Here is a 24,421-nt window from a genome sequence, read left to right as displayed (position 1 = left end):
GCAGAAGAGGCAAGGGGGAATCGGCAACAGTCCCTTCCCCTCCTCTTCCATTAGCAGAGGTGTCTGCTGGATCAAAAGCCCTTTTGTTGAGTACAAGGGAGTTAATTGAATTCCACCCAGAGTGTTTGCAGCTCTTAATGAAAGTCTAAGAAACACCCTGGTAATTGAATAAACTAATTATATTCAAAGGATTATTTTTTTAAAAGAAGTGTGTTTATTTTGGGACAAGTTCTAACAAATATTCTAGTGGCTGTCAAGAACAGTTGATTAAAAAAGCTAATAGCAAGGGCTTTAGGAATCATTTCCATCTCTTGTGAAGTACTTAAAAAAGCTTTCTGAAATAAAGTACTAAGACACATAAATTCAGATTTATGCTTTAAATAATAATAATAATAATACTTGGAACAACTCATTTCTTTTCCCAGTTAGTTACATTCAAAACAAAAAGACCCAGTCCTTTCGTGAACAAGTTTTTGTCATTGACTTCAAGGGTAATTGCAAGCAGAAGCCTGCTAGTTCAGCTGGAAAATGTTTTGCTGGATTGCATTATTGCTTCTGATCTCCTCTTCTGATGCCCACATATTTTGCTTTCCTGAAGAGCCAGTTTAGATGCAAAAGCTGTCCCTGAAATAAGACAAAAAACTAATTAAGTGCTACTTTCTAAATGCAATTAACACTAATCATGATTTAAAATTTTTCCATAATAAGCAAACAGTTTTCATTTGACTTCGTCTTTCAAAGAACAATTAGATTTTTATTTTATGTCCCATGAGCAGAATTTGCTCATGAGATGTTCCTGTTGCTAGAGTAGGGTAGGCAATTCTTGGTGATTTCCCAGTTCACCCCTGAAAGTCTGCTCTGAAAGGATCAAGAACGGTGTGGGAGGTTTGTGGAGGGCTGTAGAAGGAAGGGGAAAGCTGTGAACATTGCCCTCTGACTTCTCCTTACAGTTGTTGGAACCTCTGCTGGATTAGACTTCCTTCTATACAAGGAAGGAGCCCTTCTTTTCAAGGATGGGCAACTCAGAATCCAAGCCAAAGGCTACTTCTCCAGCTTGACATATATTGTTAAGACCCAAGAATAAACACTGAGCAGTGCAGTACAGTGGTGACTTGCAAAACGAAAAGAATCCGTTCTGTGAGTCTCTTCGTCTAGCGGTTTTTTCGTCTTGCGAAGCAAGCCCATTGACGGATTAGCAGATTAGCGCTATTAGCGGCTTTTAGCGGCTTTTAGCAGCTTTTAGCGGCTGATCGGCTTAGCAGATAAGCGGATAAGTGGCTTAGCGGCTTAGAAAAAGGGTGGGGAAAGGGAAAAAAACCCGCAGGAACTCGCAAGACATTTTCATCTTGCGAAGCAAGCCCATAGGAGATTCGTTTTGCGAAGCACCTCCAAAACGGAAAACTCTTTCGTCTAGCGAGTTTTCCGTCTTGCGAGGCATTCGTCTTGCGGGGCACCACTGTATAGCTGCAGTGAGGTATCCACAAATGGTACCTCTGTTAGGCATTACCATTATCTTCTCATATTTAATGCATTCCTACCTTTCCCTACTTCCATCTTCTAGCCTGAAAGCAACTCTCAGTGGTAGCTAATTGAGAGAGATATTTGTTCAGAGCCCCCAATGACTTCCATAACTGAGTGGAGGTATGAACCTATATTTCTCAGCAACAAGCCCAATGCTCTGGTTCCCAGAATATAAGGCAGAATAATGGATAATTCATTTCCTGCACTGTGGTGTTGGGAACCAAAAGGACACAGTTTCAGGCACTGCATATTTGCAGAAAACTGAATGTCAAATAGTTTCAAGACCATATAAGTTCTTTCAGATATTCTAGAGCACTGGTCTTTAACCGCTGAATTGCAACCCACTCTGGATGAATCCCTGGCCGGAATTAAGATTGCCAGGGGAAAAAATCAACAACCTCAGATATGCAGATGACACAACATTGATGGCAGAAAGTGAGGAGGAATTAAAGAACCTTTTAATGAGGGTGAAAGAGGAGAGCGCAAAATATGGTCTGAAGCTCAACATCATGGCCACTGGGCCCATCACCTCCTGGCAGATAGAAGGGGAAGAAATGGAGGCAGTGAGAGATTTTACTTTCTTGGGCTCCATGATCACTGCAGATGGTGACAGCAGCCACGAAATTAAAAGACGCCGCCTGCTTCTTGGGAGAAAAGTAATGACAAACCTAGACAGTATCTTAAAAAGCAGAGACATCACCTTGCCAACAAAGGTCCGTATAGTTAAAGCTATGGTTTTCCCAGTAGTGATGTATGGAAGTGAGAGCTGGACCATAAAGAAGGCTGATTGCCGAAGAATTGATGCTTTTGAATTATGGTGCTGGAGGAGACTCTTGAGAGTCCCATGGACTGAAAGAAGATCAAACCTATCCATTCTTAAGGAAATCAGCCCTGAGTGCTCACTGGAAGGACAGATCCTGAAGCTGAGACTCCAATATTTTGGCCACCTCATGAGAAGAGAAGACTCCCTGGAAAAGACCCTGATGTTGGGAAAGATGGAGGGCACAAGGAGAAGGGGATGACAGAAGACGAGATGGTTGGATAGTGTTCTTGAAGCTACCAGCATGAGTTTGACTAAACTGCGGGAGGCAGTGGAAGACAGAAGTGCCTGGCGTGCTCTGGTCCATGGGATCACGAAGAGTCGGACACGACTAAACGACTAAACAACAACAACAAAAGTAGGTTACAGCTTGATTCCAGGTGGATCACAACAGGTGCACCACCACCATTTACTTCTTAAGGGTATATGAAATATGGTGCCACAGTTTCTTTTGCAGCATCCTGCAGTTCAGAGTCTCTTGTTTCCATTTATATAGATATTATTTAGTTTGTAATCCAGGGAGGTAACAGTATATTGAAAACATAGTACCAGACTATTGAACCGTTGTCTATGTTTTTATACTTGAATATCTTTGGCTACTGAAATAGTTTTGCATTGCTTCTAGAAAATACTCAGGTTTAAAACTGAGTGCTCAGGTGGAAAGGTTACATCCACCTCGGGTCCTCCTCTAATACAAGGACACAAAGATAAATTATGATGATCAAAGCCAACCTGATATTTATTTCAAATAGATCTTTGTCAGGGTCTGCTGTTGCTTATCTTCAGAAGCTCATGGTGAGATTGCAGTTTTCAGAGTTAAACTGGCAATCTGAAATAGAAGATGCTGCATGAATTCTAAGTCATGATCATTTTCATTCCTTTGAGGCACACGGACTGTTGTCTTGAATCACTATCTTGTTGTCCTTTCTTTGACCTCTCAAGAGTACCCTAAAGAGTTCAACTGTCTACAGATCAATCACATGCTTACTAAGAAAACACCACATTGAAGGGGGGAAATAATCATTCCTCTGTGGAAGTCTAAAGAAGGGCAGGAAAGCTTCAAAAGCAGCTCTCATCAAACTGGAACTGTGCAAATATTAAACAACTATGTCTCTAAAGTGTTCTATCTAAATTTTATCTAGGATGTACATGTGTAGAGACAACTGTCTAGCCTCTCCTTTAAATTGAATGGTTACTACCCTTTCCTTTGGAAATTTCCCAGGAATGTTTTTGGGACCCATTTACTGGCCTGCTGCTTAATAACAGATGGTTCCCTTGCTGATGTAGAGATTAAACAAAATTTCACAAAACATTGACAAGTTGCATAGACACTGCAATAAGGAAATAACTGAACGGAAACAGGACTAGTCCTTTCCTTCCTACACTTAAGGTTGAAGTCCTATCAAACATTTGGTAACACTTCCCTCTCCTTTCCCTTTGCTCTGTGTGCTGAAATTGCTTCCTACTCCCAGCATAGTTAGTCAGTGTGATCATAGTTCATCGTAGATGGCTGGCTTTTAAAGAGCGATTGCTCTAATTCTAAACTACAAAATGGTTTGAATCACTTTCAGTTGGATTACTGAATTAGAATCTGCTTTTTTTCTTCTTACCGTGTTAGTTCAAATTTTATAAGTGTTCTGTTTTTTATGATTTTGAGCTGCTTTGAGAAAAGTGGCGTAAGAAATAATGTAAATAAATAATTGCCACAGCCGGAATTAAGATTGCTGGAAGAAATATCAACAACCTCAGATATGCAGATGACACAGCCTTGATGGCATAAAGTGAGGAGGAATTAAAGAACCTTTTATTGAGGGTGAAAGAGGAGAGCGCAAAATATGGTCTGAAGCTCAACATAAAAAAACACGAAGATCATGGCCACTGGTCCCATCACCTCCTGGCAAATAGAAGGAGAAGAAATGGAGGCAGTGAGAGATTTTACTTTCTTGGGCTCCATGATCACTGCAGATGGTGACAGCAGCCACGAAATTAAGAGACGCCTGCTTCTTGGGAGGAAAGCAATGACAAACCTAGACAGCATCTTAAAAAGTAGAGACATCACCTTGCCAACAAAGGTCTGTATAGTAAAAGCTATGGTTTTCCCAGTAGTGATGTATGGAAGTGAGAGCTGGACCATAAAGAAGGCTGATCGCCGAACAATTGATGCTTTTGAATTATGGTGCTGGAGGAGACTCTTGAGAGTCCCATGGACTGCAAGAAGATCAAACCTATCCATTCTTAAGGAAATCAGCCCTGAGTGCTCACTGGAAGGACAGATCGTGAAGCTGAGGCTCCAATACTTTGGCCACCTCATGAGAAGAGAAGACTCCCTGGAAAAGACCCTGATGTTGGGAAAGATGGAGGGCACAAGGAGAAGGGGACGACAGAGGACGAGATGGTTGGATAGTGTCTTCGAAGCTACAAACATGAGTCTGACCAAACTGCGGGAGGCAGTGGAAGACAGAAGTGCCTGGCGTGCTCTGGTCCATGGAGTCACGAAGAGTTGGACACGACTAAAAAACTAAACAACAACAACAACAAAATCACACACAAATAGGGTGCTTCGTTGGACGACTCATTCCCCTGAACACTGGGATACTTTCAAGTGTGACAAAGAAATAGTGTTGTATTTTCACTTTTTATGTTTGCATGATGCTGAAACACAGATTAATAGCCTGTTCTCTAATTAGAGCTATTTGTGGATATCTGTCTACTAATATCACTAGTGTTAAGCTGTTTATAGCTGTTTATGTGTGTCCCCCTCTCCAAATAACTGATTACACACTCTATATTTACTCAGAAATATAACATGTTGTTTAGATAATGGAAATGTTTGTGTTGCGATGCAGGCAGATAGATTGTTGTGAAACTGCGGATGAATTCTATGGCACCATGGGAAAGTTAACCCAAGAGATGCTGGAAGGCGACCTGATTGATAGCAATGAACTCATGCAGGTTAGTAAGTATGAACTACATTAAGGTGAAACTAGGGTGGAATAAAGGGACGTGGGTGGTGCTGTGGGTTAAACCACAGAGCCTAGGACTTGCTGATCAGAAGGTCGGTGGTTCGAATCTCCGCGATGGGGTGAGCTCCTGTTGCTCGGTCCCTGCTCCTGCCAACCTAGCAGTTTGAAAGCACGTCAAAGTGTAAGTAGATAAATAGGTACCGCTGCGGCGAGAAGGTAAATAGCGTTTCTGTGCGCTGCTCAGGTTCGCCAGAAGCGGCTTGGTCATGCTGGCCACATGACCCGGAAGCTGTACGCTGGCTCCCTCGGCCAATAAAGTGAGATGAGCGTCGCAATCCTAGAGTCGGTCACGACTGGACCTAATGGTCAGGGGTCCCTTTACCTTTACCTTTAGGGTGGAATAATCTTGCTGTGGTTGGACAAAGCTCACGTTTTTTCAAGGTATTAAAAATATCCAAAAGGGACGCTGTAGCTCAGTGGTAGAATATCTTCCCTGCATGCAAAGGTTTTCATATTCAGCCCCTGGCATCTTCTGTTAGGACTGAGAAAGACTCCTTTATAGAGCTGCTGCCAGTAAGCAAATATAGTATGAGCTAGAAGGTCTGACCCTGTATAAGGCAGCTTCCTGGGTTCCTGTGTTCAGAAAAGGAAGAAAAAAACAGTTCAAAAATTATAAAGTGTTCTCTGAAATCTAATTGAAGCAGAGTGTTCTATTACTGTTAATAACAAGTCAACCTTGTACAGTTCGCTTTTCATCCAACTTTGGCAAGAACTTTAAAGACAGGGAAAGAACCTTATGAATAATGCAAATGTGCTGTACTTTTAAAATACAAAGCAGTGGCTGCCCACATAGCTCTCGAAATAGGTTTGTACAATACTGAGAAGAGTGCAATGAATGTCAGTATCAAACTGCTTCCTTCTCTCTTATAAATTGCATTTCAGTGATTGGTTTGATGTGTGAATTCAAGATATGGGGCAATATTCAACTAAGTTTTACTCATGGCAGACTCGTTGAAATTATTGAGCTTATGTCAGCCATGTTCACCGATTTCAAGGGCTCTGCTCTGTGAAAAGCTTAGTTGAACTGCATTTGTCATAATAAAGCTGTTCCAGCTCAGAGAGGTTCCGGGTTTACAAAGGTATGAGTCATTGTGGTATAGTGGTCAGAGTGCTGGAATTGAACCCAAGAGACCATGGTTTCAATCCCCACTCAGCCATAAAGCTCCAGTGGGTGACCTTGGGCCAGTTTCACTCTCTCAGCCTACATCACAAGGTTGTTCTGAGGATACAGATGGAGAGAAGGAGAGCCATGGTACTACCTTGAGCTCCTTGGAAGAAAGATGGGATAGAAATGTAACAATAAGGAGTAAGCATGGACCAATGGTACCAAATAGTATGGGAAACAGCCCTACTAGAAAAATTAACCAATAAACTGAAACTGACACGGGGACAAACAGAAGAAGATGCCTTTACCCTGGTATGGCTCCTCTTTATCACATACACAGCCCAACAAGACAATGACAATAATCCACCAACAGCATACAAATCAATATGGATAACCTGATCCAAAACACCCACCCACACATGAAAACAAAGATCACCACAGCCAATCACAAACAAACAACTACACCCGAGGCCAACCCCAACCTCTCTCACCACCCAAGGAACACAAGTGAACAGCACAAGCAATGCTGACACCAAACCCTACATACATTAAGCATAACAGAAACATTACCACCCTACCCCACCCCCACCCATCTTCCCTCCCTCCACCCCTTCTTTTTTCCCCTCCCCTAATGTCTCAACAAATGAAACAGATTTGTAAAAATGTTACATGGGAAAAATATGAGAGACATTACATTTACTTCTGTAAAACAATAAAATCTTTAATAATAATAAAAAAGAAATGTAACAATAATAGGCAGATAGCATTGTAAGATAGCCCACCAAGATGCTTAATAAATCACCTATTTTTTGCTGTTTTGGGGAGGATTTTTTTTAAAAAGGAAGGTACAATATATGGCTGTAGTGTTATGTTCAGCTTGGTGGGCTGTGAATATTGGTTCCCCCACCCACCCAGAAGTAGCCATATCAGTCTGTTGCAGCTAAAAGAGAAGGGGACAGGAACGTGTAGCTCTGTTTATAACCTAAACCTCTGGAAATTAGCACCATGCAGAAAAATAATAATGGTACAATTTCATTCAGAGGTTTCATATGGAACAGATTTCTATTGACGTAAAGGGTATAAATGATTTTCAGGTTCTGCTGCAATTCTTCTCCCAAAGGATAGCATTGTAGGAATATAGTAATGATGCGGGTGAAAGTGATCAAACTCCAATGGGGGGGAGAGATGTGGGGGCTAGGGTCTGTTCCCACGCTTGCCAGGTGTTGTGCAGACTCGCAAAATGGAAGAGGTGTTTTATATTGTTGGAGTTTTTGTGCACACTTCTGACTGAGGCAAAAGGAATCTCATCTCCAGAAGGGCTTAATGTTTCATTGCTTGCACTGCATCAGGGCAATGTGGTGTCCCGTTTCCCCACCACCACCTTCAGGCAAGAAGCACTCCCAGAGAGTGCATATGGCAGCACTTCTTTTTTGGCAAAGCAGACGTTTGTGATTATTTCCACCCTTTGTTCACTTTCTTGCTTTTGTGTCACGGTAGCAATAAAGAATTCTTCCAACATCTGTTAGTTCATAATTTCTGTTTGGAGTGGGTGCAGAGAGGACAGAAGTTGCAGTTTGGCAACATCCACAGGACCATAGATCAACCACACTTGCAGCAGAGATGGTTTAAATTTGCGCACACTGCCTTGAAAACAAATGCCTTAGAATGCATCGAATGCTTGCATTTGTGCGAGTTTCGCATGCATGTCCTTGTTATCTTTTCTGCCTGATTCAAACAGTTCTCTTACGTTTCCAGCGAGACAGTCATCTTATTTCCTGCAGGAAATGTATGCTCCATCACAAAAAAGCAAACCTTTCACCTTTCATTTCAGTACATGAGGAAATATATTGCCTAATCCTGCAGCCATCCTTTATTTGAGTTATGGACAGTTGCTTTGAAAAATTAAAGGAAAAGGCACTGATTTTAAAAGCTTGTCTCTTTCTTTTTGCCCCCTAGACTGTTTATTCTATGGCCCAGTTCCCTTTCCCACAACTAGCAGAATTACGGGAGAAATATACATACAACATTACTCCTTTTCCTGCCTCAGTGAAATCAGCTTCAGGGTAAGTCTGTCTTCACCTCTTGCCAGTACCATATATTGTAATCCAGGCAAGATCTGTATATAAAAGGGACAAACGTAGATGATTATGTATCTTGAGCCGGGTGAACTGTTCAGTTTATTATAGATGCATTTGCAAGTCCAGGTCAGCAATGTGTCTGTGTGCTTTCCTTTTGCAGATGGCTGGGAAAAAATAGAGACAGCGATGAGGAGAACGACCTTGACGATGAAGATTCCATAGCTAGTGTCATTGGTTGCCTTGGGCCATTCAGTGGGTTTCTAGCCCCAGAACTACAGAAGTATCAAAAGCAATTCAAAGGTAAAGAATGTAAACATTACAGCATCACCATAGGAGCCTCTTTCCCCCATGGGTTTATCTTGCAGTTCTGCTATGTAGTTTAGAGGCTGGCAGATTACCATCCCTGGGCATCAGCCTTTAATCAAATGCTCGAAGGACAAACCATGCCATTCCGTGGCCTATGAGAGGTGGGTGTAGGAGCATTTGATTAATATGGCCCATTCCATTTTTATCTGTATTAGATTTAAAATGGTTTTTATATATGTTTTTATTACTGATTTTTTAAATAGTTGAGTCACATTAGGCTGTTTCATAGGAAGTGCTTCATAGGTGAAATATAGCTGTCTCTTTGGTGCTGATCACAGTACAATCAAACCTCGGCTCCTCAACAGCTCCATTTTCGAACAGTTTGGCTCCCAAACACCAAAAACCTGGAAGTAAATGCTCTAGTTTTTGAACATTTTTCAGAAGCCGAATGTCCGGCGCAGCTTCTTCTGAGTGCAGGAAGCTCCTGCAACCAACAGGAAGCTGCGATTCAGTTGTTGAAAGTTTCAGAAGCCAAATGGGCTTCCGGAACAGATTATGTCCGACAACTATGGTTTGACGGTACGATAGAATGGTATTTTATCTCAGATATAATGCGATGGGGCTCACAACTGAGCAATTAGAGAGCAGTGTATCCCTTCCTTAACTATGTTCTGTTCCCCACCCCCATGATGGCTTGCTGTGTACTTTTGAGAACAGCGTTTCTAAGTAATATTCAAAGTCACATCAAGATGAATATATGGTAATTTTTTTGTTGATAGTTCCTGAGGGTTTAAGTACAGGCCGGTAACAGTTTCATGTTGACTACTGCTGATCTTTTGAGATTTTAAATTTGTCAGCCGTTTAAATGCAAGTACAGACAATGCCAGGTTATTGAAATCCTCTGCTCATGTAAGGCAGGGATGGGGAACCTGTGCCCCCCAGGTGATTTTTGGATTGCGGCTACCTTCATCCCCAACCAGCAGTGGCAGTGGTTAGGGGATAATGAGAGTTTATAGTCCAAACAGCATCTGGAGGGCTACAGTTTTTCCTCCCCTGATTTAAGGACGGTGGGGTTGCCATTATGTAATACATTCTGATGTGTTTCTCATGCTCTCTTCCTACTATGCATAGATCATAATGAAGAGCAGAGTCTAGGTTCCAGCAATATTGCAGAGCTAAGCCCTGGAGCAATAGATGCCTGTCGGAGCGAATACCACGCCGCTTTTAACAGTATGATGATGGAACGTATGACCACAGACATTAATGCGCTGAAAAGGCAGTATTCACGGATAAAGAAGAAACAGCAGCAACAGGTCCATCAGGTGTACATCAGAGCAGGTAAATCACTTGTGTTTGGAAGCGCAAGTTAGCTTCAGCTACGTGCATCAGAAAGCAAATCATGTTTTTGTGTATTCATTTATATATAGAAGACGAAAAGAATGAAATAGTTGGAAGGATCTCATCTGACTAAAGAGCATGTCACTTATAAAGACGATGTTGATCTTTGTTTTTCTTTTGTTAGGGTCTGAAGATGATGACCCTGGGATTATGTTAGATCCCAGGGACCAGCCGAATAATGGTATTTAAAGATATCTATGCTAATCTTGGATACAATATTGGTTTCTCTGATTTTACTAACAGCTCTGGCATCCTTGGACTTGGGGTGAAATGTTCTGAATTCCCAATTGGATGGACAGTGATTTGGCATCAGAACTATCAACAAATTACAAGATTATATATGAATTGGCTGGACTTAGACTAAATACGTTTCAATGCTGATTTAGCATAAAGTGCACATACAGTCACTGCTGATCAGTAAATACCCTTTGTGACAGTATTATCTGTGGGATGAACCATTTGGAAACTGAACTTTCACTTTACTGCTAGAGATGGGTCTTGCCTCCTAACAGTGATGAGGTAATATGAGGAATCTTATCCCACACCTGACAGTACGGCCTACCTGTCCCAGGCTGGATTTTCAGCTCCATCTTTCATAGGAAATACCCCATGAAATGCAATTTTGAAAATCTAAGAAACATAGTATGCACACAACAGCCATGTGGCAAAACCAAATTGATGAAGGTTTTCATTTCCCAGGATTGCCAAAGCCCCTTTTCACTAACCTTAATCAATTGTCTTGTATATATCCTTTAGCACTCTCTCTCTCGTTACTCTCTGTGACTGGATATTCTGCTGGGAAATGGTCTGTCTTGCTTACCATATTAAATTGTTGAATGTTCTTTCTATGAAATGGAGTATTTACCCAGCTGCTTGGTTATAGACACCTTTGTGTGGTCGTCAGGACGAGGCAGAGGCAGAAGGCGGAGTCTAGCATGCTATTCACATGATTTAGTAGTTAAACTAAATCAACCCATAGTATCTAATCCATCAATTTATTCATCTGTTGTGTATGTGTATAGCTTCGTAATATATTTAATTTCACATTCTTGCTTTCTTTGGTCTTTATTGCCTTGAAAAGAAGGCTTGGGTTAGGATCTTCATTTTTATTTGCTTGGGATAGGTGTTAGAGAAATTTGTAAAGAGTATCACTGCTGCTCAGTTAAACATATCGGAACTGTAACTTCAGTAGTAGAGTCACATAATCCTGACTGAAACTCTGGAGAGACACTGCCAGTTAGTGTAAGTGCTGAACTAGATGAATCAAGAGCCTGATTTGGTATTTGTAGCTTCCTATGTACCAGATGTTGGGACGCGGGTGGCACTGTGGGTTAAACCACAGAGCCTAGGACTTGCCGATCAGAAGGTCGGTGGTTCAAATCCCCGCGACGGGGTGAGCTCCCGTTGCTCGGTCCCTGCTCCTGCCAACCTAGCAGTTCAAAAGCACGTCAAAGTGCAAGTAGATAAATAGGTACTGCTCCGGCGGGAAGGTAAACGGCGTTTCCGTGCGCTGCTCTGGTTTGCCTGAAGCGGCTTAGTCATGCTGGCCACATGACCTGGAAGCTGTGCGCCGGCTCCCTCGGCCAATAAAGCAAGATGAGTGCCGCAACCCCAGAGTCGGCCACGACTGGACATAATGGTCAGGGGCCCCTTTACCTTTTATGTACCAGATGTTTTCCCTTTAAAAGTAAACAAGTCCTACTTACCGAATGGCTTTCTTAGTTTTGAATCAACATTTTCCTTGCTTTCTTCAGGCTGCTAGATGCTCTGTTTCTTGTTGCATTTCCCCCCCAGTCAATAGAAACAATGGAGCCTGCTATTAAGAAAGAGAGAGACATGAGAAGCACATGGTCAAATATCTGAGCCAGTTTTGGATTGGAAAATGCAGTGTATAGCAGGGATAGAAGGATCTTTCAACTTGTGTTCTCTCAGTTACTCATTTTTCTATTCTTAAATCACGTCCTCTACATTTCTGTAGCAATCTGATTCATGAAAACTGATCAACATTTTAATGCAAATTTCTCCTAATGAACACATTTTCATATTCGGTTTTGACCAATGCACACATTTTCGCAAGACATTTCCCCTCATATAATGCATTTTATGTCATTTTCACTGATGCATATTAATGTTCATGTGCACTTTCCCCTAATGTAATGCATTTTTAAAATAAAGGTTGATTGGAGAACACCACCACAAAATTCAGTTAAGTGCTAATTTTGAGGGATAGCTGTGTTTCTGTTCTCATATAATTTTCCTGAAAGTGCTAATTTGATAGATCTGCATTTAATTGCAAACTTAATTTAATTTCTCCCCCACCCGTATGTGTGCGTGTTTGTGTATCAGACTGGCAGGGGCGCCGACTTATAAAAAACATTGGGGGAGCCCGCGAAAGCTCATGAATAATAAATAAGCTCATGAATATGCAGATAAAGTGGCGCCGCCTCCTCATGAGCGAATAGGGGAGAGCGTGCTGCGCATATTAATCAGCTCCGAAGGAAATTGGGTGGAGCTTTTGCTCGGGAGGGAGGGCAGGAGGCATGCAGCCCGACCCTGTGCATTTTGGGCTGGGGGAGGGGCGGCGGTGGCGCTCTGCTGGAGGGGTGCCCGAGATTATTGGGGGGGCAGAGCCCCCCCAAACGAATTTTTGAGGGGGCTCGGGCCCCCTCAGGCCCCATGGAGTTGGCGCCTATGCAGACTGGTCAGGTTTGCTTTAATGTTTGATCATTTGCCTTGCCTCATTCAATAGCGTGCTTCTTAAATGTTTGTTTTCTTCAGATAAAGGACCAGTTACTAGTCTTCTGCCCTCTCAAGTGAACCATTCTCCAGTGATCAACCACCTTCTGCTAGGAAAGAAGATAAAGCCGACTAACAGGTCTTCCAAAAATGCTATTATTCACGTTCCAAATCATGCAGGAGGCAAGATGTCCCCTAGTCCCCACGAAGATCTTAAAACAAAGCTCAACTCTCCTTGGCGCACTCACATTAGGGTGCATCGGAAGAATGTAGCAAGAGCCAAAGGCCAGCTGGGCTATGGAGATACAATAGGGTTAATAGAAGAACAGAACGAAGGTGTGAAAACCAGTAGCCCCAATGGGAAAGAAGAGGCTCCAAGCAAATCTGAATCTATGGAAATCGAAGGCAGTGATTCAGATGCCCGGACTGCTGAAGGACAGTCTCCTGAACCAAGTTACAAAGATGCCAATGCCAACGTCAACGTATCAGCTGTTCAGCTGAAGCTCGAAGCCCTGGAACTTACCCAAAATGACAATGATGATGTTGAATCAGTATCGACTTCGTTCTGTCAAACACCTCTATCCGAGTTCCCGAATTCGCCCAGTGACAGTGGGACAGTGGCAAAATCTCCCCAAGCTGCCACTACTAAACCACAGGTCTTCAGTCCTTTTCCCAGTGTCAAACCTCTCAGAAAATCAGCTGCGGCCAGAAACCTAGGATTGTATGGTCCAACCGAGAGAACCCCAACTGTACATTTCCCACAGATGAGCAGAAGCTTTAACAAGCCTGCAAGTGGTAACAGTGGGTCAAAAAAACGATGATGTATATATATCGCTGGCACATCGTCATTATCATCTCAGTTTTTATTACGTGTGTGTTCGTTGTTCTGAAGGAGTTTCTGAATAATTTCATTTCTCAATTGAAATAAGGAAGATAAGTCGCAACTGGAACATAAACTGTATGATCAAAGATCTGTCTTTTTTATATATATAACGTGGAGTAGTGAAAGCACACAGTGCCACATACAGTTTTCATGTTCAAAAAATGAACATTGAATTTCAGCAATGAGAAGCTGTAACACGGCATTCGGTAGTACAGTGGTAGGACAGTTTTCCTCCTGTCAGTTCATCAAGAAGACTACCGCCTTTTATGGTTCAGTGGCTAATTATCAGAGCCTTGTAGCTGCCTCAATGAAGTACACTGAACTTCAAAATTTCAGGCAGATTAAAATATTTTTTAAAAAAACTGCTTCTGTATAATATATACGGAATATATTTGAGCAGCTGACACATTAGCTGTGTTTTAGCATTTTCCACTCGAATGCCACTGGTGTTACCTCCTTTAATTATTTTTGATATAATAATTACCACCTTAGGTCAGGTAAAAAGGGAAGTTGAAATGCTTTCTATGACTCGATCGTGGCTCCCTAAATGATGACCTTCAGTGAGTCATGGGACTGTTGGAATATATATTTAAATCTGTTAGTTAATTTATCACTCAAATTCCTAGAAGTATCTGGCATTAAAGACAAATCTTCCTTAGCCTTTTTGATAAGGTTAAGTCACTTTTCATGTTAACTGCTGGGCAGTGTTGTTCCACAGTGTATGTTAATTCCCTAATGTGTCAGCTTCCCGGCTGAGGAAAATTTATGGCTGTATCCTGATGATGTAAGATCGTCTTTAGTGTACTACTTAACTTTTTTCGGCCAGTGAAAGTTTTAGCAGTTTCCTGCAGATCTTGTCCCTTGCTTCTACATTTGAAGTGATATGATCTATGCCTAACAAGCTTCAAGAGATTAGAGGTGGTTATCACTATGGTGTATTATCATGTAAACAATTGTTAAAATTCCAAAACTTGACAGTCAGTATGGAGAAAGGGGTCTCCTGTTTCTCGGTCTCCAAAACACTGTGCAATCCCCCACCCCCTTTCTAAAACATAGAATACTGCTGTGTAATAGTTTCAGTGTTCAGTGGGAATTAGTGAACAAACTAACTGTGTAGGCTTGGGGAAATTACAAACTCTGAAACAGTTTTAGATTTGTAAAATGAAGAGTAGGAGCCTACCTCACAGGACAAATGTAAGGACTATAAGTGCTGTGCAAAGTTAAGTGCAATGAAAAATAGCACGTGCTGCCATAACAACAAGAGTCATTCTAGGGCAGTGTTTCCCAACCGGTGTTCCGCGGCACACTAGTGTGCCGTGAGACACCGGCTGGTGTGCCGTGGGAGGGAGGCGGGCGAGTCGGGCGCCTAGGAGAGAACAAAACCAAGTGAGCAGCGCGCGAGAGGGAAGCGACCCGAAAAAGAAGCGCGTTCGGAGTCCGGAGGCACTTTTGGGGCTGCGTACGAAGGGAGGGGGGGCACGGACGGCGGAAGGGGGCGGGGTGCGGTTGCAGAAACCCGCCAATGCTTCCACCTCATTGGGAAAGGGAAGGGGTTGGGCCACCTAAAACTCTCCGCCGGGGCCACATCCTGCCTCCCAGCCCCCTTTCCTCCACCCACGGAGGGAGGGATGTTTTTAACACACACACACCCCCCGCTCACAACCCTTTGGTAGCGTTTCTCCAATCTGAGGCGAGCGCCCGCCGACGCCCCCTTCCCCTGCTCAGTCGCGCAAAAACCGAAGTCTCCTCCCTACCCCTTATTCCCTCAAACCCCGTTTCCATAAGGGGGGGGGAATAACCCCTTCCGTCGCGCGCAAAGCCCAGCTCCCTCCGCCCTTCGCGGTCTCCTCAGCACTTCAGCCAGCCGTTTACACTCTCGGAGCCACTGGGCAAAACTCGCTCTCAGAAGCGCGCGCGCGCAGAGAGAAAGAGAGAGGGAAACAAAGTTAACTTGTGGGGAGAGAGAAAGAGCGAGCGGGAGCTAACTTGTGTCCAAAGGCAGATACAAAGTAGCCCCCCCCCCGCCCCGAAGGCGACCTCTCTTGCTCTGCTCCTCTGGGGTGGGGAAACCAACTCCACCACGCGGAGCAGCCCCGAGGCGGGGAATTTCGCCCCTTCGTAATGTATGCATGTAAATGAGGCGGGCGCAAGGGGTGGGCGCGGAGAGGAACTCGCGCCTCTGAGGCCGCCGCCTCCTTCTCCTCCTCCTCCGCCCCCCCCCTCAAACCCAGGCGGCGGCGGCGGCAGGAGGCAGCAGCGGCAATAACAGAAGCAGCTGCGCTGACAACAACACGTGTTCGCTCGGGCACCATGGAATTCGAGGAGCTGGGGATTCGGGAGGAGTGCGGCGTGTTCGGGTGCATCGCCTCCGGCCTGTGGCCCACGGAGCTGGACGTGCCCCATGTGATCACGCTGGGGCTAGTGGGGCTGCAGCACAGGTAGGGGACACGGCGGTGGGGGGGGAGACGGTCTGGGGAAGCGGGGGGAGGGTGGGTTGCTTGCGAGACAGCGGAGGAGGAGGAGGCCGGCATGTCCGGGCAGCAGCAGCAACAGCAGCAGCAGCAACTCCCGGCGACGGCTCCTCCTCCGCCCGCTATCGCCGCCACCAGCACAACAGCCGCCGCCGCCTCAGCTGCCGCCGTCCCTCAGTCCCTCGCTCTGCTGCCTCCTCCCACCCCGGCAAGGGGAAGGGAAAAAACTTTCACTTTTGTGCGTCCCTCCCGGCGTGACGCTGCGCGCTGACGTCACGGGGCGGGGCTTTAATGGTGGTGTGCCGCGAGATTTTTTTCCGGTAAACAGGTGTGCCGTTGCCCAAAAACGTTTGGGAAACACTGTTCTAGGGTAATAGACAGAAGTCCATTATCTACAGAAGATGCTGTCTATATCTATCCTGTTCACAATAGCTGTGAGCATTAAGCCCAGGTGCTTGAAGGAAGAGTACACTGATGATGAATCAATCCTACTTACAATTTGTGGAGTTCTCAATTTGTGGAGCTCCCAAGTCTACACAGTCTTCCATTATCCTTTAGTTGAAGTTCTCTGAATGGGATGCATCTCATCCTGCAATCCACAGTTGGTTCAGGAAATGTATAACAACAAGAATCCTCCAGGCTTCTCTAAGTAATAGCTCTTAGGCTGCAGTCCTGAACAGACTTACCTGGAAAGTAGGTCCAGTTGAACGCAGTAGAACTTAACTTCTGAATAGACACAAATAAAGGATCAGTGCAGAATCTAAAGTATCGTGCACCTAGATTGCTAACAAGTTTTGGTTTTCCCATGATTTCTGAGCAGCAGTCTACATGCTTCACAGCAAGCCAATTATGAACCTGAGGAAGGCTCAAAAACAAAATCAGTTTGTGATATGGCGCTAGGTGGGCGTACTTTTAAAAAGAAAAATCAAAAATCCTACTGTGTTGGCTTGTCCAATGTACTTCTTTGGGCCTCAGCTGCTGATTCTCCAGTATCATATAAAAGGCATAGGATTTGGCCCTCAAAACACTGACGCAAAACCAATTTGGATTCCAACTTTATTTTGCAAACCTGTAGTTTCCTACCCTGAAAGACAATTATGTCCTTCGCCGTGTGAATTTTTCAGAGCTAATATTTTGTCCACATTAAATATTTCTGTAAAAACGATTTCCCCCTATTCCTAAAGGAGTAATGAAAGCAGCTAAAAACTAAGCTAAAATTATATCCAAGGTTATCAATTTGCAAACCCATAAAACATTTTGAAATTGCTTGACACCCCATTTACTCCAATGGAAAGCACTAGAGGGAATCTTATTTGGGATCTACCCTGTGCATGCACACAAGGCATTTCAGAGCTGTCTGACGCTGAGGTCAGTGTCTTATGTGGAATTCTGCATGGGTACTAGAGCCCTCCCCTGTCTCTGCACATCAATAGGAACAGCTAGTTTTGGCATGGTGTATCTACCTTTACATTATTATGATAGGTAGTTCTGGACTCATCATTGTTGCCACCTGAGTGATGCCGGTAAGAAACTGAAATAACTTACTGGGTCTGTCTGCCTTTTGTGCGCTGTGATTTAAGATACTTTGGTGTTAAACTTTGTATCTTTGATGTATACAATGTACTATAGATATTGTAACATTATAAATATATACAGGATAATATATACAGGATGTATGAAATGGTGTCTTTGTCGGAGAAGTTTTATCTGTGTTTGTGTCCGAGTCTAATGGGTATAGTTGATGCCATATTCTGTCTTGTAGATTAAATAGGACTTACCAATAATGCATTTTAAATAATAATAATGAGTTGCTTCCAATTTCTTGCAGTAAGGCAGGGTTTCCAAATCTCAAATATTTCTAACAAAACAAAAATGCACAGCCCATGATTATCCATGCTGTGTGCATGATCTGCAAATGATCTCTTGTAGATAAATAATTGAATCAGGATGCCTTTCTAGTATACAGAATACACTAGATGATATGATATTGTAAAAACAACAACACCCTAATTACTGTGCCTGTGATGAAATAGAAACCAGTTCCTTTGCAATGCTCTCAACAACTTTAGAGTCTCATGAGCACATTATAAGAATGCACTGAAATGAATCATCCGTGCAACTTGTTCAGAGGTGATCCTTGTGAGCTGATAAGCTGTGTGTGGGGGGGAAGTATCACTGTTGGTCAAAGCAAATGGTTGTGTACAGTTCCTTCTGTTGTGTCAAAGAAAGTAATGTCATGTACAACAATATGATAAAATTCATACACACAGAGAGAGTTAATTAGAAGTACTTCAAATTAATCCAAATGGATGTTGTATGTTCACATGCAACTTGTGGCTCTAGCTGCCATAAGTGAAGCTATGCAGAGCATAGTTCTGCACAGTTATCACATTGCAGCCAATACTTCAGGATCCCCTTCCCCCCATTTCTGTGTTTTGTTTCTGTTTCATAATGTGCTTATACGTGTTGCAGGTTTGCTTGCATCTTGTATGTCATCCTTCAAGGTTTGTTTTAATTGTTATACTATTTGTGTGGTACAGGAATGCAGCAAATGATAACAAATACACCAGTCAGTTGATAAAATGTTCAGTTTGGGGAATTTAAGAGTGTGGACTTCAATGTGATTCTTTTAATTTGAAGGGGAAACTGTCTCATCTTTGAATTAGTACATTTGTTCACGCAATTATATTAATGGTGATACGTGCACACCAACTCTTGAGTGTTTAGTGCAGATAGTTGATAATAGATCAAAGCCTGATATACAGTAAAACAGTTTATGTATATACTAATCAATTGCCTCGTATCCAAAATTAGCTGCATGGTGTGAGCAGTCTGGGTGGAGGGCTTTGATAGTGCAAGGACCTGTCAAGTGTGTAGTGCATCTGAATGCATTCTGCATATTACACTCCTTTCTTCATTCCCGATCCACTGCTGCAAATGGACCCTGTTTTGACTACACCTTGCCTCTTAGGAAGTTGTGTTGTGGGACGTCTGGAAGCGATGCCTTGGTATGCATGTACAGTATTCTGGAATTTATTGCTCTTTCAACTGAAGCTGCCAAGAGCACTTGCAGCCATTTTACGTCGTTATGACCATTGTCAGTAAAATCAAAGCCTGCAAAAATAATAAAAGTAGAGTTATAAAGCTAGCTTCTGGAAAAAGCACTGGAAAAAAATAGTTTTCCATATGGACTTGGTACCTGGCAAACCATCATGGAGAAGCTGTTCGGAGCTGGAGTGTCATGACAGAGAAAGTCCTGTCTTAACCCACCTTGCTAATGGTAGCAACAGAACGAGAAGGCTTTCATTAGGAAAGTGTTCCGTAACTTTTTCTGCTATGACACCCCAACTCTGAATACCCTCCCCAGGATGGTTTGCCTGGGTACAGGTCCATTATATTTTAGGCTTCAGATGAAAATGGACCAGGAGCCAATGTAGTACAGTCGTACCTTGGAAATTGAATGGAATCCGTTCCGGAAGTCTGTTCAACTTCCAAAACGTTCGGAAACCAAAGCACAGCTTCTGATCGGCTGCAAAAGGCTCCTGCAGCAAATTGGAAGCCGCGGAAGCTTGTGAGATGTTTGGCTTTCAAAAATAGTTTGCAAACTGGAACAGTCACTTCTGGGTTTGCGGCGTTCGGGAGCCAAAATGTTCAAGAACTAAGCTGTTCGAAAACCAAGGTACAACTGTACTTTTAAAACTGGTGTTTTGTGTTCTATTCTCTTGCTCCTAGTTAATCATTTTGCTTCTATATTTTGAATGAACTCCAGTTTTTAATTGTCCTAGTTAAATGGAGTTCATTCAAAATATTGCCACCCCTCCCGTTACCTCTAGTATTATCAAGCAGTTAACGTTAACTACCATATTTTCTCAGCTCAATTCATGACAGTCAGAGCTGTATGAGAAATCATTCAGAGCTTTATTGTGCATGCATTCAATATGGGAAGCGTGCTCTTCTACTACAGTGGTACCTCGCAAGACGAACGCCTCGCAAGACGGAAAACCCGCTAGACAAAAGGGTTTTCCGTTTTGGAGGCGCTTCGCAAGACGAATTTCCCTATGGGCTTGCTTCGCAAGACGACAGCCCATAGGGAAATATCCGGGACAGCGGGGAAGCGCAGCGCTTCTTCCCCACTGTCCTCGGACCTCCTCCGAAGCCGGGCGGTGGGGCGGGAACGCCTCCTCCCGCCGCCGCCGGGCTTCGGAACGATGCTCCGAAGCCGGGCGGCGGGGAGGGAACACCTGCCCCCGCCGCCCGGCTTCGAAGCATCGTTACGAAGCCAGGCGGCGGGGCGGGAACACCTGCCCCCGCCGCCCGGCTTCGGAGCATCGTTACGAAGCCGGGCGGCGGGGAGGGAACACCTGCCCCTGCCGCCTGGCTTCGGAGCATCGTTCCGAAGCCGGGCGGCGGGGAGGGAACACCTTCTGAAGGCGGGCGGGGGGCGAAAGTCTTTGTTCCCCCCTGCCTGCCTTCCCGGGAGAGCGGAGAAACACAGCGCGTTTCTCCGCTGTCCCGGAGGGCTTTTGAAGGCAGGCGGGGGGAGCAAAGACTTTCGCCCCCCGCCTGCCTTCAGAAGAGGTCCTGGACCTCTTCTGAAGGCGGGCGGGCGGCGAAAGTCTTTGCTCCCCCCTGCCTGCCTGTCCCGGAGGGCTTTTGAAGGCAGGCGGGGGGAGCAAAGACTTTCGCCCCCCGCCCGCCTTCAGAAGAGGTCCAGGACCTCTTCTGAAGGCTGGCGGGGGGCAAAAGTCTTTGTCCCCCCTCCCTGCCTTCCCAGGGGCTTTTAAATCGCCCCGGACAGCGGAGAAGTCCTCCGCTGTCCCGGGGCGATTTTAAAATGCCGCCCGCCAGCATTTTAAGATCGCCCGGACAGGGGAGAAGTCCTCCGCTGTCCCGGGGTTTTTTAAAATGCTGGGGGTGGGAAGAAAAGCCCTTGTCCCCCCCCCAGCCTTCAGAAGAGTCTGTCCCCGGACCTGGTCTGAAGGCGGTTTCCCTAGGAACGCATTAATTGATTTTCAATGCATTCCTATGGGAAACCGTGCATCGCAAGACGAAAAACTCGCAAGACGAAGAGACTTGCGGAACGAATTAATTTCGTCTTGCGAGGCACCACTGTATTTCTAAATCAAACTATCTATGCAGCCTGCATCTTTATAGACCTTCCCCCCAAAAAAGGTTTCCAAAGATACAGAAGTAAAGCAGAATTCTGTTGTTTAGGGGGCAGAAGCAATCGTTAGTGGGGGAAAAATAATTTCCCACTTGATCACTAGATGCCACTATTGGTCTACACACAAACCACTTTGCAGTTGCAGAATGCTGATGTTTGTTTGCAGAGATATAATGGAAGCTCCAAGAACATTTTCTATATGAGTTTAATCTATCTCAGGTGTATTCATGTGCTGCTATGAAAAGAGCTGGCTATCTTGAAAATTACCATACATTGTTCATTCCTTCGTCTTTAATGGAAACAGTACGGCGAGACATTCCTTTGTATTGGATTCAAATGTGTTGGAGTGAAGGTGTTGGCTTCACTGTTCATGCAAACTTTTTAAAGGACCTCACAAAATATTTGGGGGGGGGGATATCATTCCATTGAGGCTGCAGGTTGTTGTGTTGCATGCTAAACACTTGTGGAGTGTGTGCGCTACATTTTTCAAAAAAAAATTAAAACTGTTGTAGCTCCAGCAATGTAGTTCTTTAAACAAGAAAGAAGAAACTGTTATTGTCTACCCAAACTCCAAACATGCAATTAAAGTGCCTTCCACACTAGATTATTAGCTCCTAAAACTGGGTAGTAAAGATCATTTTCACTTTGAGAAACCTGCTTAGGCTGGGTGACGAGCAGTATTAGGCAGCTCAAGCTGCTTCTAATAATAATTGTAGCAATGGAAAAAGCTTAACTTTCTCTTCCACTACATCCTTCTTCGTTAGACACTGCAGACTTTCTGCCAATTGACAGTACTCTGATGGGCTAAAGTAGATACCTTAAACACATTTAGTGGTGAGTAAGCCCCATTGCCATAATAGGGCATGTCAAAGTAAATACACATAGGATTGTACTGTCAGTCTACGGTATTTTCCTTTAAAAACCTTGTAGCGTAATCCTAAGCACGTTTACTCAGCTGTAAGCACTGAGATCAACAAGATTTTAACAATGTAATCCTAACACTTGCTTCCTCTGAAGTAAATGCCACTGATTTCTGAGAGTGGGAAACACAGACAGACCTGACTAATGGAATGTGCACTTTTTCAAGATTTGGAATCATAGAATTGCACAGTTGGAAGGGACCATGGGTCATCTAGTCCAACCCACTGCATTTCAATGGGGCTTATTCCCCATAAGTATGCATAGGATTGCAAACTAAATTATAGAATTGCAGCTATAATCTCAGCCACAAGGACTAATAATACATATAATAATTCACCGTTTTATTATATATTCTGTCTTATCTGCAGTGACACCTGCAATATTTAAGAACATTAAACTATTTTGACACACAAGAACCTAGCATTGGAACAAAACTGATCCATTGATTTCATTGAGTCTACTCAGCGCAACACTTGGCTGGATGCACAACCCAATTAAAAGCATCACCATAGCTCTGTAAGAAGTCACCAAATAAAAACCCCTTACAGTTTTGCCTAGAAATGTTTCTGGGCTTGGCCCCACATGGCTTTCTTAGGTAGGTGTTCCACAGCTGCAAAGCTACTGCCAAGGGCCAGGTAGATGCCTTATTCACTTACCAACCCTGACAGATGGTGAAATCCTTTTTGGGATGGCTGTTCTGACATTAAAGGAGCATAGGGTTGCCATATTTCAAAAAGTGAAAATCCGGACACAATAGCTGTTGAGGTTTTTTTGTGGGGGGTGGGGGTGGTAAGCAGGCAAAGTTGTCAAGCTTTTGTTTTTAAAGAGTTTTGCGCTGTGGGTTAAACCACAGAGCCTAGGGCTTGCCGATCAGAAGGTCGGTGGTTCGAATCCCCGCGACGGGGTGAGCTCCCGTTGCTCAGTCCCAGCTCCTGCCAACCTAGCAGTTCGAAAGCACATCAAAGTGCAAGTAGATAAATAGGCACCACTCCAGCGGGAAGGTAAACTGTGTTTCCGTGCACTGCTCTGGTTTGCCAGAAGTGGCTTAGTCATGCTGGCCACATGACCCGGAAGCTTTACGCCGGCTCCCTCGGCCAATAAAGCGAGATGAGCGCCGCAACCCCAGAGTTGGCCACGACTGGACTTAATGGTCAGGGGTCCCTTTACCTTTTTATAGCCTAGAGGTTAAGATCAGTAGCCCGAACAGGACCAGCGCTAGACCATGGTGGTAAAGGATGCAAGCAATTGAGTGCAGGTTTGGATCTACACAACCTTGCAAAGACCCCTTATAGAAATAGATAAGAACTGGAAAACCGCACACATTTTTTCCGCAGCGCAGAGGCAGTGGGTTTCTACTGCAGAAAAAGCATGAAAGTAGCAAAACGAAGGCCCTGCTTTCCTGCATGTGGTCTGTGTAAGTGAAGATATTTGAGAAAGCACCAGATAGTGAATTCAAGGAAATGGAATTTACTTCCATGTGTAATCATTCTCAGATTCTCTCTCTCGGTCTCCCCGCATCCCAAACCCCCCACCCCAGATGAGTCAGTATCTCTTTTAATGTTCCAGAGTGCCTTGGTGAAACACAGTGTTTATCTAAGTTCCCCATCCAAATCGGGGGGCCTCCCCCACCAAACCAGAATGGCTCAGCCACGGATGTGATCTGTTCTATAATAAATGAAATGTCGAGCTGACACACTTGCAGAAACCACACCAAGATGAGAAGTGACTTCTCGCCTACTCCACCCAATACAAAAATGTCCGACCTATTATTCTAGTATATTTTTACCATATGTATGTGTGCCTGTATCTTTTGCTGCTGCCTGTTATTGCCATCTGTGATTCAGGCTGAGAGCAATAATATGCACTCTCTTATGTCAGTGGGTTGGTGGGAGCGTGGAAAAGAAATTAACATGTGGCCAGTTGCTAAATCTAGAGACACGGGGACATATGTATTTGTGCCTCGTTCCTTCTTTTTTCTTGCTCTGTGCCTGCGGA

At 44.1% G+C, this 24,421-nt stretch overlaps 1 protein-coding gene across 4 annotated transcripts in view; it reads left to right on the top strand.

Moving 5' to 3' along the window:
* Positions 1-15,143, top strand: part of TBC1D30 (TBC1 domain family member 30) — a 45,807-nt gene extending 30,664 nt beyond the window's left edge. For 2 of the 4 annotated variants that reach the window (XM_081211527.1, XM_081211529.1), the window contains 6 exons: positions 5,188-5,293; positions 8,426-8,532; positions 8,708-8,847; positions 9,985-10,191; positions 10,376-10,432; positions 13,030-15,143. In XM_081211527.1, coding sequence (XP_081067653.1) covers positions 5,188-5,293; positions 8,426-8,532; positions 8,708-8,847; positions 9,985-10,191; positions 10,376-10,432; positions 13,030-13,808 — 1,396 coding nt within the window. In that variant the 3' untranslated portion in view covers positions 13,809-15,143. The remainder of the gene's footprint in view (positions 1-5,187; positions 5,294-8,425; positions 8,533-8,707; positions 8,848-9,984; positions 10,192-10,375; positions 10,433-13,029) is intronic. The other 2 variants (XM_081211528.1, XM_081211530.1) reach the window with 1 other exon arrangement.
* Positions 15,144-24,421: the final 9,278 nt, after the last annotated feature.

This window comes from Podarcis bocagei (genome assembly GCF_964188305.1).
Source record: "Podarcis bocagei genome assembly, chromosome: 10".
Lineage (NCBI taxonomy): Eukaryota > Metazoa > Chordata > Lepidosauria > Squamata > Lacertidae > Podarcis > Podarcis bocagei.
This window is presented reverse-complemented; position numbering and strand designations above follow the sequence as displayed.